The sequence below is a fragment of the Lethenteron reissneri genome, chromosome 10, assembly GCF_015708825.2.
Source record: "Lethenteron reissneri isolate LAM-NWPU_2019-01 chromosome 10, ASM1570882v1, whole genome shotgun sequence".
Classification (NCBI taxonomy): Eukaryota; Metazoa; Chordata; class Hyperoartia; order Petromyzontiformes; family Petromyzontidae; genus Lethenteron; species Lethenteron reissneri.
The window spans coordinates 6,047,153-6,064,231 of record NC_083788.1 but is presented as its reverse complement, the minus strand read 5'-3'; the positions used below and the strand labels follow the sequence as shown (position 1 = coordinate 6,064,231).

General features: G+C 50.7%; 1 protein-coding gene across 1 annotated transcript; it reads left to right on the top strand.

Annotated features, from left to right (window-relative positions):
• The first annotated feature begins 5,020 nt into the window (after positions 1-5,020).
• LOC133340846 (collectin-12-like) lies at positions 5,021-16,660 on the top strand. The gene is made up of 6 exons (XM_061549278.1): positions 5,021-5,911; positions 10,425-10,478; positions 11,950-12,075; positions 13,023-13,121; positions 14,030-15,076; positions 15,670-16,660. Exons 1-6 carry the CDS (start codon positions 5,902-5,904, stop codon positions 16,143-16,145), a joined length of 1,812 nt encoding a protein of 603 aa, XP_061405262.1. The 5' UTR covers positions 5,021-5,901; the 3' UTR covers positions 16,146-16,660.
• Positions 16,661-17,079: the final 419 nt, after the last annotated feature.

The following is a 17,079-nucleotide window of genomic DNA, read 5'->3' as shown; positions in this document are numbered from 1 at the left end:
TATTTATGTACTGGAGGAATCCGACCAGCTATAAAGCTATTTTTTCACAGATGCACAGTACAGTCCCTCCAGAAAAACGCGGAGTTTTTTGGTAATTGTTGCGGGCAAAAATCCTTGATTATGCGGCACGTTTTCTTAAAAAATGCGATGTAATATGCGGGATATTTATGCAATTTTATGCGATTAAATTGCGGAAACTTGCAAAAATTGCGGGAACTTGCAAAAACTGCGGTTTGATGAAAAAGAGAAAAAAAAAGTGATTCCCCCAACACCCTATTCACTAGGCTACTACTTTAATGTAAAGAGTCATTTCTTATTACTTCCTATGATAAGCAAGCATACTACATCACAGAAAGTGCTGGGAATATTTAAGTTCTCATCTTGTTTTATTTCAGACCTTAACAAACAGATGGCTCAAACTTACAAAACATTGAGTCGAACAAGTTCTGTAGCTTTACAAAATGAATATGCTACAACTTCTGTAAAAATGAATAAATAAAATATTAAAAAATAAAATGTGTGCTTCCTGTTTTACAGAGGTAGCTATACAAAACAGACATCTTCTGTTAAAATAAGTGTTTTCAGTGCACAGTAACGTAAGCAAAACAGTAACAGTACAGTCTTACAGTAATGTAAATTTACATACTACTAACAAAAAAGTGCAATCTTACAACTGTAAAGTTGCATAAACTCCTGAATAAAACTAACTACGTAGCCTCTAACACTTCATAACGTTTCCATGGCAACAGGGGAAATGGCTGCGCTTGTGTGAAGTGAACGCAACATTTTTCAACTTTCTGCTAAGATATATGTGACTTTTTGCAACGAAAATGCGGGGATTATGAAATCATGCAAGCCCGCATATTTTGCGCGCGGAAATCTGCAATTTATGCGGCGAAAGTGCGGCGTATTTGAAAAAACGCGCCCCCCGCATAAATATGCGGACTTTGGCTGATTTTGCGTGGAATCTTGCGATCGCATAATCGCGTTTTTCTGGAGGGACTGACAGTAGTCCAGGCTTCAGTGTTTTCCCTCACTTGTTAAGTTTTACACTGAAGTGAATGATAAACATAAAAAATGGTTTACCCTATCTGGCATAAATACAGGAGGTTTTAAGATGTTCAAACAACAAATAAATACCTATTTTAAGACATCAAGTCAACATTAATCACATACTCTTTGGTTCTTTCGGTAAAGTCACGTAGTAGGTGAAAATAAATAAAAAATTATATTCTTGGTTCTTTCGGTAAAGTCACGTAGAAGGGAAATAATAAAATAATATAAATATGAAACAAAAATTCTCACGACGTTTCGACTGCAACACCTGATGATGGTTGCTTGTGTTGCAGTCGAAACGTCGTGAGAATTTGTATATTTTTAATCTTTATATTATTTTATTATTTCCCTTCTACGTGACTTTACCGAAAGAACCAAGAATATGAATCCCTGCAGTCACGAAAGCTTAACATCTAAATTGAACAAAATGTAGTAGTTTTAATCTTTTTATTTATTTATTTTTCACCTACGTGACTTTACCAAAATAACCAAAGAGTATGAATCCTTGCAAGTCACGAAAACTTCAAATCTAGAACTAATCACATTTGTGTAACAAAAATGCAAATGTGCTTTGATGGGCTGCACTACTAGAGACATACTCTCTGATGGCTTTGTCTCACCAGTGCTCGACAAAAACAGCGCAGCACAAGGACAACGCAAACTGAAACAAATCAATAATATCTCCCATTAAGAAGTTATATCTATGGGACCCTTTTGCCACCACTCTTACTTATCAACATATCGACTCAAATACGGAACGGTGCTTTTGGACAATGCAATGCTGCAAAACGTAGAAAATTCCACGCGAATGGTCTCTCTCCTAACACGAAATGGCGTTGGATTTGGTCTCTAGCAACATCTGGCGACGCCGCTGCTACTGCTGCTGTGTTGGCAGTGTGGTGCAGTCACAATAAACAAGAGAAACTCAATACTCGACCGTGTCAATAACAACACTGTTTGGCCTGAATAGAAAGAAACATATAACAGGCGACGTATCGAGCAATGTCCCTTCTTCATAGCACATAACACATTAAGCTCACCCGCCCCTATCTGATAATAATTTATACCTCTTAAAGCCACCTACCTCTTACTTAAAGGTCATCTCTTCTTAAAGATCAACTCTTCCTTAAAGGTCCCACCTCTTTCTTAAAGGGCAACTCTTAAAGATCCTACCTATTTCTTAAATGTCAACTCTTTAAAGAAAACCTCTTTATTAAAGTCTTCACCTATTTCTTAAAGACACCTCTTCCTTAAAGGTCCCACCACTTTCTTGAAGGCCCCACCTCTTTCTTAAAGGGCACCTCTTAAAGACCACCTCTTCCTTAAAGGCCCCACCTCTTCCTTAAATGTGATCTTTTTCTGAAACGCCACCTCTTCCTTAAAGATCCTACCTATTTCTTAAATGTCACCTATTTAAAGAAAACCTCTTTATTAAAGTCCCCACCTATTTCTTAAAGACCACCTCTTTCTTAAAGGTCACCTCTTAAAAAAAACACATCTTTCTAAAGAGGTCATCTCTTTCGTTTGGCTTTTGAGCCGCACTGAGTTTGGCTCTTCCGCACATCAGAGCCGCTGTAATTCATCACGCCTGTGACATATCGTGCAGCGCGTTACACACCGCACAATTATTATCATTATGTCGGTGGCACGTGGGTGCTTTTGTCACTCCATGTTCGACCATACTTCACCACGCTGGACAGTTCGGGTTGGTGATGGGAAGGCTCAGATACACTCTAAGCTAGTCACTGATGTTAGCCGTGGTTGGGAATCCAACTCGGTGATATCTGTCTGTATCTTGGTGATATCTGTCTGCTTATAGCCTATGTGTTACTCTCTCTCTCTATGTATCTTGGTGATATGTCTGCTTATATGTCTGTCTATAGTTTTCTGATTAGATTTTTGTTGCTATTTCATTTATACCTGATGATGATTGCTTGTGTTGCAATCGAAACGTCGTATGCTATTATTTAATTTATTATTTTATCTTTATACGTCACTTTACCGAAAGAACCAAAGAGTAAACCAACTCGGGTCGACGGGTTTTCGGAGAACACTGCGCCAATTACTGCACCACCGCTCCATTGTCATACCCATGCCGCTGCATTGCATTTTGCAAATCCTAAATGCATTTTTTTTAAATATATTCGCTACACATGCCGTGCAGATATTGTTGGCAATTCGACTGTTGGAGGAGCGCCTTCAAACGCCTGTGCGGTGCCATGGGGAGTTGTTTGACCATACTTCACCACACTTGGGTCAGTGCGGATTTGCTGAAGGCAGTCAGCGTGACTGCATCATGCACGTGTGCATGCATGGTGGTGGAAAATTCGATGTAAGTGTTTGGGCGGCCCAAACGTTGACTCAACCCCAGTTTTTGCTTTATTGGAGCCGTCTGTTGCTGACAACGACCGCTGTGTGAGTCCCTGAAGCGACGACACCCACGCCCAGAGCTTGAAATCCAAGTTCTTTAGTAGCGCTGTTTGAATGCACCGACATGGCCGTTACAAAACCGCTGAGATAGAGAGACAGAGAGAGACAGAGAGACAGCCCAACCTCAAAATATTCACTGCAAAGTGGAAAAAACGAGAGAAGGCAAAAGAGGCCGAGGCAAGACAGCGGGGGGAGACGTCAAGCAGCAACGGGACGACATCACAGAGCTCAGAGCCAAGTAAACATGCAACGTCGGACCCAAGTTGGCACGCGGTTGGAACCGTTGACTCAGCGTTCAATGTTTACTGGGACGTTATACTACTGGACAGGGGCAAGGAAGGAATATAATATAATTAGGGAGGCATATTCTTAGGTTTTTTCGGTAAAGTCACGTAGGTAAAAAATTAAAATTAATTTTAATTTGATTATTAAAATTTTTTACCTACGTGGCTTTACCGAAAAAAAACCTAAGAATATGAATCCTTGCAGTCACGAAAGCTTCAAATCTAGAATTAGGGAGGCCTTTGTTGACAATAAAAAAGCAAGGATCGGACCCAGTATCTCAGCAGTGCTGGGTTACACAGTTCAGGTGCCCGACGTTCCGGGACTATAAGGGGGTCTGGGGGGACGGTGGGTGGGTGGGGGGCAGGGGGGGGGGGGGCTGGGAGAGTTATCAGGGGGGTGTCCAGGGTCGGGGGGGGGGGGGGTAAGGGGATCCAGGGTCCCAGGTCCAGAGCCCCGGGGGCGAGGATTTGGCGCAGAGTCACCGGCACTGCCATTGTGAATATCTTTGTAGAACGTCGAAAACGCCCAGCGTGGAGGACAGAGAGACAAGTTTCAAGTTTCATTTATTCGGTATAGCCCTGTGAGCCATTTGGCTCTTGAATCAGGTGCAACCGCAACAAAAAACAAAAACATGAACAAGAAAACATCTTAAAGTGACTATGTGCAAACAGAAAATCCAAGAAAAGACAGCAAAATATTGCAAAATTAGACGAAATTAGCTCAAGTGCAGGAGGAGTTAAACGGATCGTTCAATCTCGAGTTCTGCGGGGAATGACGGCGGGATGGGGGAGGCCTCCATCCAGCAGTGGATATATCGCATGGCTGATGATGCGTATGATGGAACCCAGGCTATCTCAGACACGTCCGTTACAAAGCTCTTTAGACAAAGCTACAGCATCTCCATGGTACTGGCACAGTCGGACGTGGCCCTGATGAACCTCTCTCAGTCACCCTGCCTCATCAGCAGTTTTAGATGTTTATAGAGAGTGGGAGGCTGCAAAAAACTATCTCCATGTCTCCCCCCTTTCTCCCCCCCCCCCCCCACATCTCTTCCTCTCTCTCTATTTCCTCTCTCTGCTCTGTCTCACTCCCCCACCTCTACCCCCTTCTCCCTCCCCTCTCTCTTCCCCCTCTCTCTCTGCTCCTCCGTCTTTACAACTTCCCTCTCCTCTCCCGCTTCTTCCCCTCTCTTTCTCTCTTCCATCCGCCACCCCACCCCAATCTCCACTCTCTCCTTCACATCTCTCCATCTCCCTCCTCTCCCCCCATCCCCAAACAACCTTTCCTGTGGCTCGACTCCCTCGCCCGCAAAAATGCGAGGTGGGGGTTGGGTTTGATTCTGCAGCCCCCCTCCTTCTCCTCCTTCTCCTCCTCCTCCTCTCCCCCCATTCCCTCCCCCCTACGGGAGTTGGATCCTGGCTCCCCCACCACTCATTTCCCCCCTTCTTGCCGCAGCTCGGCTGAGAAGGAGGACGGAGCAGACACTCTGTCAGTGTTGCTCCACACACCCACACACACAGATACATAGTTGCTGTGATTCCAGGGACGGGTTCCTGGAATCGAGAACCCGATCTCCTGGAGGTCCTGATCGAGAAGTTCCTAATCGAGAAGGTTACGGCTCTAGGGGAAGGTCCGACTAAACGACAAAAGCACAACAAGATCCGGCCACATAGCAAGGTCCGTGTCAAAGAGAGTGTCTATGCAGATCTAATAGTAAGTCTTCATCGAGAAGAAGGTCCGACTCAAACAGAAGGCTCTGCTGAAGAGAAGGACTGGCCCCAGTGCAAAGTTTGGATCTTGGAGAAGGTGCTGTGAAGTATTTCGGTTCGGCTGCAAGGCGAAGTTCCAGCTACAGAAGGCCCATCCCACCAAGACGAAGAAGATCTTCATTTCAAAGAAGGTCTGGCTCCAGACAATCTTGATCCAGAAAGAGGTCCTGATTGAGAAGCTCCTAATCGAGAAGGTTCCGACTTTAGGACAAAGTCCGACTCAACAATCTCCAGCTACGGAGGGTCCATCCATCCCCACTAAGAAGGTCAACTTATCCAGCAGAAGGCCCAACTCCAGGTGGGAGTGGAGGTCTGGACCCGAGTGGCGGTGGATATCGAGTGACGGTGCGGAGCCTCCATCATGATGAGGGGTAAGGGACCTGCCTTGCAGCCACCGTCAGGGTCGGGTCAGAAGGTCGGGATCATGTACCACGAATGGGCCTCATCAGCTTCGCGGAAAAGCGTCATGAATTTGTGTTCTGCGTTGCGTTGTCGCGTTGAATGGGGTCCCGTGGATTAGGTGGAGTATTCTTGCCGATAACATCCTGGTAATGTGGTAGCATTTGTGCAACGAACCTGACCTCCGCTGATGAGAACACAGAATGTCAAAGGCGGTCCAGAGTTTGTGCTTGCTAAAACGAATGCTGCGGGTTTCTATCGCTATGGGCATTTAATAATAGGCGCTGATGGACTAGATTATTCCTATTGATATGTGGAGCCACACAGCCGAGTTTGGCTTAATATGCATTTAGCCCTAATGCTAAGCCTGAACCCAGAATTAACCCTAGCCTAGGCAGTAGCCCTTTACCCACTGCTATAAAGACAATTACGGATACTGGTCTAAACTCCTGCGGCTAACATAAATGTTAAACTACAGTATAGCTTAATTTGGAGCTTTCAGTATAGCTCTAACCAGAGCAGTTCACCTAAGCCATATTCCTAACCATAGCTCGAACCCTATCACGAAACCTAACCCCTAACCCGAGCACTAAAACACACCGCTAACCCGAGCAGTAAACCAAACCACTATCCCTCGCGCTAAACCTAACCAATAACGTTAACCCTCATCCCTAAACCTAACACCGATGCATAATCCTAGCTTTTACCCGTAACTCTAACCTCCTGGTTATAACCCACAGCCCTAGCTCTAACCCTACCTTTAGCCCTAAGCCTAAAAGTATCCCAAACCCTAACTCTTAGCTCTATTTATAGCCCTAATCTTAACTCTAGCCCTAACCTAAGCTCCCAAACTGACTCTAGCTGTAGCTTTAACCCCTAACTCCAGCTGTAGCTTTAACCCCTAACTGAAGCTGTAGCTTTAACCCCTAACTCTAGCTCTAACTTTAACCCCTAACTGAAGCTGTAGCTTTAACCCCTAACTCTAGCTCTAACTTTAACCCCTAACTCTAGCTCTAACTTTAACCCCTAACTGAAGCTGTAGCTTTAACCCCTAACTCCAGCTGTAACTTTAACCCCTAACTCTAACTCTAACTTTAACCCCTAACTCCAGCTCTAACTTTAACCCCTAACTCCAGCTCTAACTTTAACCCCTAACTCCAGCTCTAACTTTAGCCCCTAACTCCAGCTCTAACTTTAACCCCTAACTCCAGCTGTAATTGTAACCCCTAACTCCAGCTCTAACTTTAACCCCTAACTCCAGCTCTAACTTTAACCCCTAACTCCAGCTCTAACTTTAACCCCTAACTCCAGCTCTAACTTTAACCCCTAACTCCAGCTCTAACTTTAACCCCTAACTCCAGCTCTAACTTTAACCCTTAACTCCAGCTCTAACTTTAACCCCTAACTCCAGCTCTAACTTTAACCCCTAACTCCAGCTCTAACTTTAACCCCTAACTCCAGCTCTAACTTTAACCCCTAACTCCAGCTCTAACTTTAACCCCTAACTCCAGCTGTAGCTTTAACCCCTAACTCCAGCTCTAACTTTAACCCCTAACTCCAGCTCTAACTTTAACCCCTAACTCCAGCTCTAACTTTAACCCCTAACTCCAGCTCTAACTTTAACCCCTAACTCCAGCTCTAACTTTAACCCCTAACTCCAGCTCTAACTTTAACCCCCTAACTCCAGCTCTAACTTTAACCCCTAACTCCAGCTCTAACTTTAACCCCTAACTCCAGCTGTAGCTTTAACCCCTAACTCCAGCTCTAACTTTAACCCCTAACTCCAGCTCTAACTTTAACCCCTAACTCCAGCTGTAATTTTAACCCCTAACTCTAGCTCTAACTTTAACCCCTAACTGAAGCTGTAGCTTTAACCCCTAACTCCAGCTCTAACTTTAACCCCTAACTCCAGCTCTAACTTTAACCCCTAACTCCAGCTCTAACTTTAACCCCTAACTCCAGCTCTAACTTTAACCCCTAACTCCAGCTCTAATTTTAACCCCTAACTCCAGCTCTAACTTTAACCCCTAACTCCAGCTCTAACTTTAACCCCTAACTCCAGCTCTAACTTTAACCCCTAACTCCAGCTCTAACTTTAACCCCTAACTCCAGCTCTAACTTTAACCCTTAACTCCAGCTCTAACTTTAACCCCTAACTCCAGCTGTAGCTTTAACCCCTAACTCCAGCTCTAACTTTAACCCCTAACTCCAGCTCTACCTTTAACCCCTAACTCCAGCTGTAATTTTAACCCCTAACTCTAGCTCTAACTTGAACCCCTAACTGAAGCTGTAGCTTTAACCCTTAACTCCAGCTCTAACTTTAACCCCTAACTCTAGCTCTAACTTTAACCCCTAACTCTAGCTCTAACTTTAACCCCTAACTCCAGCTCTAACTTTAACCCCTAACTCTAGCTCTAACTTTAACCCCTAACTAGCTATACTCTTTGTTTTTTTCGGTCAAGTCACGTAGGTTAAAAATATAATAAATTAAAATGAAAACGAATAAATTAAATCACGAAGTTTCGAAGACGGAAGCTTGTGTTGCCTCCGAAACGTCGTGATTAAATTTATTTGTTTTCATTTTAATTTATTTTATTTTTTGCCCACGTGACTTTACCGAAAAAAACAAAGAGCATGGATCCTTGCAGTCGCGAAAACTTCAAATCTAGAACTAACTCGAACTGCAACTTTAGCCCTAAGGGACCGTCCATAAATGACGTCACGCGATTTTGGACGATTTTTGACCCCCACCCCCCTCGTGACACGGCGTCACAAAAAGTCAGATCCCCCCTTCAAATATGACGTCACAAAGCTCTGCCCCCCCCCCCCCCCAAATAAAACATGCTTCAAATCGCTTTAAACTATTGTCATTGTAGTGCGTATTTAATGTGGCGCTGCACTCTGATGTTGTAGGAGAAACATTTATTACAAAGTAGATTTCATTAAGTAGAGCGTGTTGTCTGTATTTATTTAAAGTGTGACGTCACATTTCTCAACCGTACGTGACGTCATTTATGGACGGTCCCTAGCTCTAGCCCTAAGATAAAGGTCTAAGCTCTAACCCTAGCCCCTAACGTTACGTCAAGTCTAAGCTTACGGCTCAATAACGGCTCCCGAATGTTGAATCCGAAGCCCCGTTAACACGAATAAGGAATCGAAGAGCGATCGTGGATCGTCAATCGATTCCGTTGTTTGAATCGCCGCGATGAACACAGGCGGGCGGTGACGTTGCGAGGAATCGATTCCGCACCGCGGAGCGCGTGGGGGCCCCGTGGTCACGGGGTCGCCGGGGCCGGGACACGTGCGCGCCAGCTGTGCGCACCGGAGCGGGGGAGGGGCAAAGGGTTGCAAGCTACACACGTGTACACACGTGTACACCTACACACACGTGTACACCTGCACACACATGTACACACGTGTACACGTGTACACCGTGTACACCTACACACACGTGTACACCTGCACACACGTGTACACATGCACACACGTGTACACACGCACACACGTGTACACCTACACACACGTGTACACACGTGTATACCTACACACACGTGTACACACACACACGTGTACACATGCACACACGTGTACACCTACACACACGTGTACACACGTGTACACATGCACAAACGTGTACACCTGCACACACGTGTACACCTACACACACCTGCACACACGTGTACACCTACACACACGTGTACACCTACACACACGTGTACACATGCACACACGTGTACACACGTGTACACCTGCACACACGTGTACACCTGCACACACGTGTACACATGCACACACGTGTACACATGCACACACGTGTATAGCTACACATGCCATAACGCAAGCAGCCGTCCTCAGGTGACCTGTTCTTCACCTGAGGATGGCTGCTTGCGTTGTGGCCGAAACGTCGTAAGAATGATTTTATTGTTTTATTTTTATTATTTTATTATTTCCCTTTTACGTGACTTTACCGAAAGAACCAAGAAGATGCATCCCTGCAGTCACGAAAGCTTTAAATCGAAATTTAAGGCGTTATGTATTGCAGCTATAGCCGTAATGACCCTTACAGGCCGGCAGGTCTCACCCTGTCATTACACGTGTAATATACATGTCACTATGCACTATATACTTTCATATCTCAGGACACGTGTAGACCTCTATCTCTATACATGCATGTACCTCTGTCACACTACACATGATGTATATATATTGAACCTCTTTCGCACCGTACGTAGCCAACCGCGCTGATCGGCGGGGCGGGGGAAGGACAAAGAACACAAAAAGCGGTTCAGTGTGCAAACCAACTTGTTGCTGCTGCGCATGGATAGGTCAGGCAACAATGGCTGTCTCTTTGCGAGCCCCTGATTTCTCCCAACTGCCTGACCTCCTGACCCCGTGTCCCCTGCCCCCCCCCCAACCTGCCCCCCTCCAACCACTGACCCCCCCCCCACCCTCGCTGTGACATTGTCGGCTCTTCCGCCTGTGCAGACGGAGACGCGGGCGACGAGGATGATGCCTCATCCTTCGGGTACAAGCGTTTTGGTACGAGCGGCACCGAGGACACGCAGTGACATCATCGCCAACATCTTCATCATCAGCAGCAGCAGCAACATCATCATCATTCACGGCAGCGGCAACATCATTCGTAGCATCAGAAGCACCATCACTATCATCGTCATCAGTAGCGTCGTCAGTAGCAGCATAAACATCTCCGTGATCATCCAACAGCGGCAGCATCAGCGGGCATTCTCGGCATCATCATGTTCACGAACAGCAGCTGAAGCATCAGCATCATCATAAGTAGCAGCATCGTCGTCATTAAAATCAGATCCTCTTCATCCACCTCATCATCAGCACCCACATCATCATCACCATCATCTCATCATCCTCTTCATCATCAGCAGTAATAGCAGCATCATCCCACCATGATGATGATAATTCCCATCATTATCATCACACGTGGCCTCGTGGGGACGCATTCACTGCTTATTGCAGAGCTTCACAGTTCGATTCTAGCAGCCGCCCTGGTTAATACTGCAGGTGCATAGACCGTACATATACTACAGACGTTAAAGATCCCCTGACGTCATTCGCAAGAGTAGTCCGTTGTGTGCTGGCGTCACGGTCTAAATTTGGCAAAATCTTTCAAACGTACCCGCAGATTACTCGGTTGCATTCGACCTATCGATCATCCCTCCCCCCCATTCCCCCCCAGTGCAAAAACTTGTCAGGACGCTCCTGAAAAAGGGTCACGTGAGAAGGTGACGACGTACACCCTTTGAATAAACAATTCAACTTGTAACGAACGCGCCACCATCGCACGGCATTCGCTCGCTCTCGTCGAGAGAGAGAGAGGCACCAGAACGAGAAACCACAGACGAGGAGCGGGAAAGGCAGCAGCCACGCAATGAGCCGCCGCCACCGCCAGCAGCAACAAATTGCCCGAGCTCTGCGTTCCTCCATGTATATTAAGGTGTCACCCATCAGTTACTGAGCGTTCACACGCGGGAGGAAACTTGAGCGCTCGGACAAGAAGCCACGCATGCGAGATTGGAACCCTAAACAAGCGTAATGCATCGTGAAATAAACATATTAATAGGGTTTTTCCCTTTTTTCTGGCAACAAAACTGAAACCTTTTTACGAGGATTCATGTCTGCATTAACCACAATACTTGCAGTCAAAATGCAAAACAATAAACATACTATGATAGCCGTCCCTGGTGTGGACCAATCAGTTTCAAGGACAATGCGTATATTATCATAGTATGTTTTTGTTTGCATTTTGACTGCAAGTATTGTGGTTAATGCAGACATGAATCCTTGTAAAAAGGTGTCAGTTTTGTTGCCGGAAAAAAGGGGAAAAACCATATTATTATATTTTGGTACTGGCAAAGGAGGTCTAATGATGATGATAAATAAACATCACTCCCCCACCACCACCACCACCAACTGCATCATCTACACCCCCGTCACCCCAGCTGTGTGCGCGCTATTTTTTTCCCGTCTGCTGCAGGAATCCAAGAAGCGCGTGGATGCTGTGGCCGGCACCACGACCCCTGGGTGCTGAAGAGCGCCGTGGTGCTGCTCTACGTGGTGTGCGCCGCCCTGGCCGTCACGCTCGCCGCGCTCGGCTCCATTGGTACGCCGCCAACACCACCCGCGCTAGCGCTGACACAGTGGGAACACTAACACAGGCCTGCCGCTAGCCCCATCGTCCAAACACTGACACCTGGCACATGCCTGCCGCTAGCCCCGTCGTCACTCGTACAACTGTAATGTGAGGACATATCCGGGTTGTTGTTGGATTACACCTCGTACGATGATTGGCTCTGCCGGTCCTGGCCCATAGCCAATGGGGAGAAGTCTAGGGGCGTGGCCCTTACGCAATGGCAAGGTGACATCTGTAAGTAGAGGATTGGTTCTGCTGGCTTTAGCCACAGCCAATGGGGGGACGAGTCAGGGGTGTGGTCCTGGAAGCGCACCATGGAGTCTAGAAGATTCCATAGAGGCAAACCAGGATTGGTGGAAAGGTACCACGTGACTCAGGTATTTAAAGGGTGGAGATGAACAACACTTGGTCAGATCTGGAACGAACGGAGGGTGAGGCCACGCTGGAGCGGGGTCCAGGCTGCCACGTGGTCCAGGCTGCCACGTGGTCCAGGCTGCCACGTGGTCCAGGCTGCCCACGTGGTTCAGGCTGCTACGTGGCCGCGCGTGTCTCTCTCTCTCTCTCCCTCTCACGCTGTCTGTCAGCAGCGTGAAGGAGTAAGATGGGAGTGTTGTGAACGAAAGACAAATAAAGACCGGATTCCAGAAGTCACGCTTCCACGACCTTTATTATACAACACCGGCCCTTAACACGAACGCTGCAGCAACAGTTGACTTTATACCACGAGTCCCTAACCCTATTGCTCCAGGAACTATTACAGGAAGATGACATGTGACACAAGACTTGTCAACACCGTTCATGTCAGAGGCCTACCGACTGATTGTACCACGAATACTTACATTCCTTTTTCTTCTTCTGTATTCTCCTGTGTCCATGTCCGTCCGTCTGTCCGTCTCGCGTCCGTCCCATGCCCGCAGCCATGGCCAAGATGGACCTGCTGGAGAGAGACATCCTCTCGGTGCAAACAAACTACACGGCCAAACTCGCCAGCGTGGAGTCCAGCCTGAGAGACGCAGGTGAGACACGGCGAGACGGGAGCGGGAGGCACAACGTGAGATGGGGATGAGACAGAGGGAGACAGGGGGCAGACATGGGAGGACACATGGGTAGGCCTCGGCAAGGTAAGGTCATTTACCCTTTTTACCGGGTAAAAGGGGTAAAGGTAAAGGTGTCAACATGCCGAGGGGTAAGGTAAAGGGTAGGGTAAAGGTAGCGCGGAAAAATTACCCGGTGAATACCTTGTTTACCACTCACTAAAAGCTCCGTGGCGCAGTCCGAGGCCTCCATTTTTAATTGGAATCATCGAGAGTATTCTATATGAATAAAGCGCTCTACCGAGCATTTACCTGTTATAAACCTTTTCATGTGTAGTACCCCAGTAATTACCCTGTAATCCGGTCATTTGTATGGGGTAAGGGTAAAAGGTAGGGTAAAGGTAGGCTCGTTGTTTTTACCTTACCTTGACGAGGCCTACACATGGGGGGATACAGGGGGAGGCACAGGTGAGATGGGGATGAGACAGAGGGAGACAGGGGTAGATGTGGGAAGACACGTGGGGATACAGGGAGAGGCACAGGGACAGGGGAAATAATAGAGGGCACAGGGGGACAGGATACAGGGAGGTTAAGAGGTCGGCCTCATGGCTGCAGCAGATCGACGTTGACTGTCAAGGGGCTCTCTCACGGGGGCTTTCCAGGAGGGACCCCTAGGAAGGGGGCTCGCTTGGGGGTTTTTCCCAGCAGGGGCCCTAGGGGTTTTGTGCCTGAGGGTGAATGCTGCCACGCGCCGTCTCGTCGTACACTCCCACGCTCGACTCGGCACTCGCGCCACCCGGCTGAGATTGACGACATCTCCCACCCGCGCCTCTCTCGCTCGTCCCCCCCCCCCCCCCCCCCGTCTCTGCCTCCCTCTCGGCCGTGCGCAGACGAGCAGTCCACCTGGCACAACCGCTCCACCTCATCGGCCATCGCGTCCCTGCGCCACGAGATGTGGGAATTGCAGAGCGACGCGCGGCACGCGCTGGCGGCCACCGAGGCGCAGGCCCACGCGTTGGCGCTGGCCGACGCCTCCCAGCGCTCGACCGCCGTGGCCCTGGGCGCCGCCCGCTCCGACGCCGACTCGGCGCGCTCGCTGCTGCTGGCGCTCGACCGCACGCTGGAGGAGCGGCGCTCGGGCGACGCCGCCCTGCGCGCCGCCGTCGGCGCCCTCGAGGACTCGGTGGCCCGCGCCGCCGCCGCCCACGCCGCCCACAACGTCACGCTGCGGCGCCTCGACGCCGAGCTGCGGCGCCAGGCGGCGCTGACCGCGGCGGCGCAGGCGGCGGCCGCCCGCCTCGGCTGGGACGCGGACGGCGCGCGGGGCCGGCTGCGCAACCTCAGCCGCCTGCTGGAGCGCGGCGCCGCCGGCGAGGGCGAGCTGCGCGGCGCTGTCGCGGGCCTCCGGGCCGCGTCGGCGCAGGCGGCGCAGCTGCTGCGGCGCTCGGAGGAGGCGACGGGCGACGCGAGGGCGCAGGCGGCGGAGCTGGGCGGGGAGCTCGCCAACGTCAGCGCCGAGTGCGCCGCGCGGGATGACGCGCTGCTCGAGCTGGGCGAGCGGCTGCGGCGCGCCGAGGCGCTGGCCGCGTCCCGGCTGGAGGCGCTGGACGGGCGAGTGGACGCGCGCGAGGCCGAGCTGGCCGCCGTTCGCGGCGCCGTCAACGGCACGGATCGGCACCTGCGCGGCGTCGCCGCGTACCTGGGGCAGGTGCGGGAGGCGTGCGGGGGGCGCTCGGAGCCGCGGGCGGAGGAGCTGGCGCTGGTGAACGAGACGCTGGCGAGGCTGCGCGACGACGCGGCGGCGCTGCTCGCGGCGCACGGCGACCTGCAGCGCCGCCTCGACGTGGAGGTGGCGAACCTCACGGTGGTGGCGGAGGAGCTGCGCCGGGTGGACGTCTACCACGACCAACTCTACCGCAACCTCACGCTGCTGCGGGGTGAGCCGGGGGGGGGGGGGGGTGGCAGCTGTAGTGGCAGCGGGGCAGGTGCGGCCGGACTGGATTGCATAGAACACGGGACTGGACTAACACGGATGACTGGACGGACTGCGTGATATGACCGAATGGGATGGAACGAAAGACTGGCCTGGACATTAACCTTGAGTCTGATTGCCTCCTCCATATCAGGTGATAATGTGCACATATTTACCAGGCCGTGATGGTGAGCCATCCAGTACTCATCTCGACTGCATACTCTCAATAGTGCTAGATCAGTGCTCTGACACAGCCATTATGAACCCCTTTGAGAAATCCCCAAACGGAGCTGTGGAGCCCAGAATCCAATGGGTACAAAGTCGTCGGGTGGGGTGAAGGTTCAGGTGATACACTGGCGGAGCATCAGGAGGTCGAGTTGGGAGTTCAGTGGGGTCCGCAGATCGAGTTCCAGTCAACAAGTCATGTCGGTGTTAGATTCAAGGATCGGGTTTTTCTCGACCGCAGGATCTCATCAGTTCCGACACAACCAACCTTAACCCCTCTCCCCTTGTCATACCCGCCCCGCCTTCCCCCCCCACGCCACGTGCTGCCTGCAGGTCCCGCGGGCCCCAAGGGGGATGCCGGCATCAGGGGCCCACCGGGGAGCCCGGGCCCCAAAGGCGACAAGGGCGACGCAGGCAACGACGGGCCAGAGGGCCCGTCGGGCGAGCCCGGCAGGCCCGGCGACCAAGGCCCACCAGGGGAGAAGGGCAAGCAGGGCCCCAAGGGGGCTCCGGGCCTTACGGGCTCCAAGGGCAGCCTGGCCCGACAGGGCCCGCCCGGAAGCCCCGGGATCAAGGGGGACCCCGGGGAGCAGGGCCCGCCGGGCCCCGTGGGGGACGAGGGTTCAGCGGGGCCGCCGGGGCCGGCCGGGCCCGTGGGGGCCGCTGGGCCGCCCGGCCCGGCGGGGCCGCCGGGGAACTTCGGGCTGCCGGGCGAAAGGGGCCTCGCCGGGATGCCGGGCACCCCGGGGCCGCCCGGCGAGCCGGGGCCCGTGGGGCCGCCGGGCGGCAGCAGGGCCAGCCCCTCGTAGGAGCCGCACGGGGGCCTGCGGACGTGTCTGGCAGGTAGCGAGGATCACGTTCACAAACACTACCGCAGGGGACACGGGGGGTCAGGCAGTTGGGGGACAGCAAGGGCTCGCAAAGAGACAGCCATTGTTCCCTGAGCCATATATGCACAGCGACAATTAGGTATGCACATGTGAAGTGTGACAGGTACATGCATGTATGTATGGAGATAGAGGTCCATACATGTGCTGATACATGCAGGTAATACACATGCCGAGTGACACGTGTATATACATATGTATATGTCTATCCCCCGCACTTCTGATTAGCACGGTTGCCGACGTACGGCGCGAAAGAAGTTGAACAGCTCCCAGGTAATAATCCAACTATGACTCACGACGCGTACGGTAGGTCGCCACAGAGCGTGCGGTACACGGGTACGTGACGAGATTCGACAGCGGTGCGAGCAAAGTGAAATGCACCATAGTCTTTGGTTCTTTCGGTAAAGTCACGTAGGTGAAAACAATTATAATAAAAATAACTCAATTAAATCACGACGTTTCGTAAGCAACACAAGCCTCCGTCATCAGGTGGGAACAGCCACAGCAAGAACTAATTTGCTGGAGTGGACAAAAGCTGCTCGTTACAAGATATTATATAAGGCAAGAGGGGGGGGGGGGGTGAGCCAGGGGGGGCGGGGGGGGATAGAGAAAGAACCACAGAGTATGGATCCTTGAAGTCACAAAAACTTCAAATCTCGAATGAAATGCACCGGTCCACAGAATTGTACGCTGTGGGTGCGTGTGATGAGGAGGCAGGGGAGCTGCAGCGCACATTCCACGTGAACCCTTCCCCATACACATTTGGCAGTAGCTACGAAAACAAAGATAGAGATCCGCCACCCGTGTAGCCTGAACAGACCGTCGGGGCAAGTGCTGTTAGCGAGTAGCACCACCC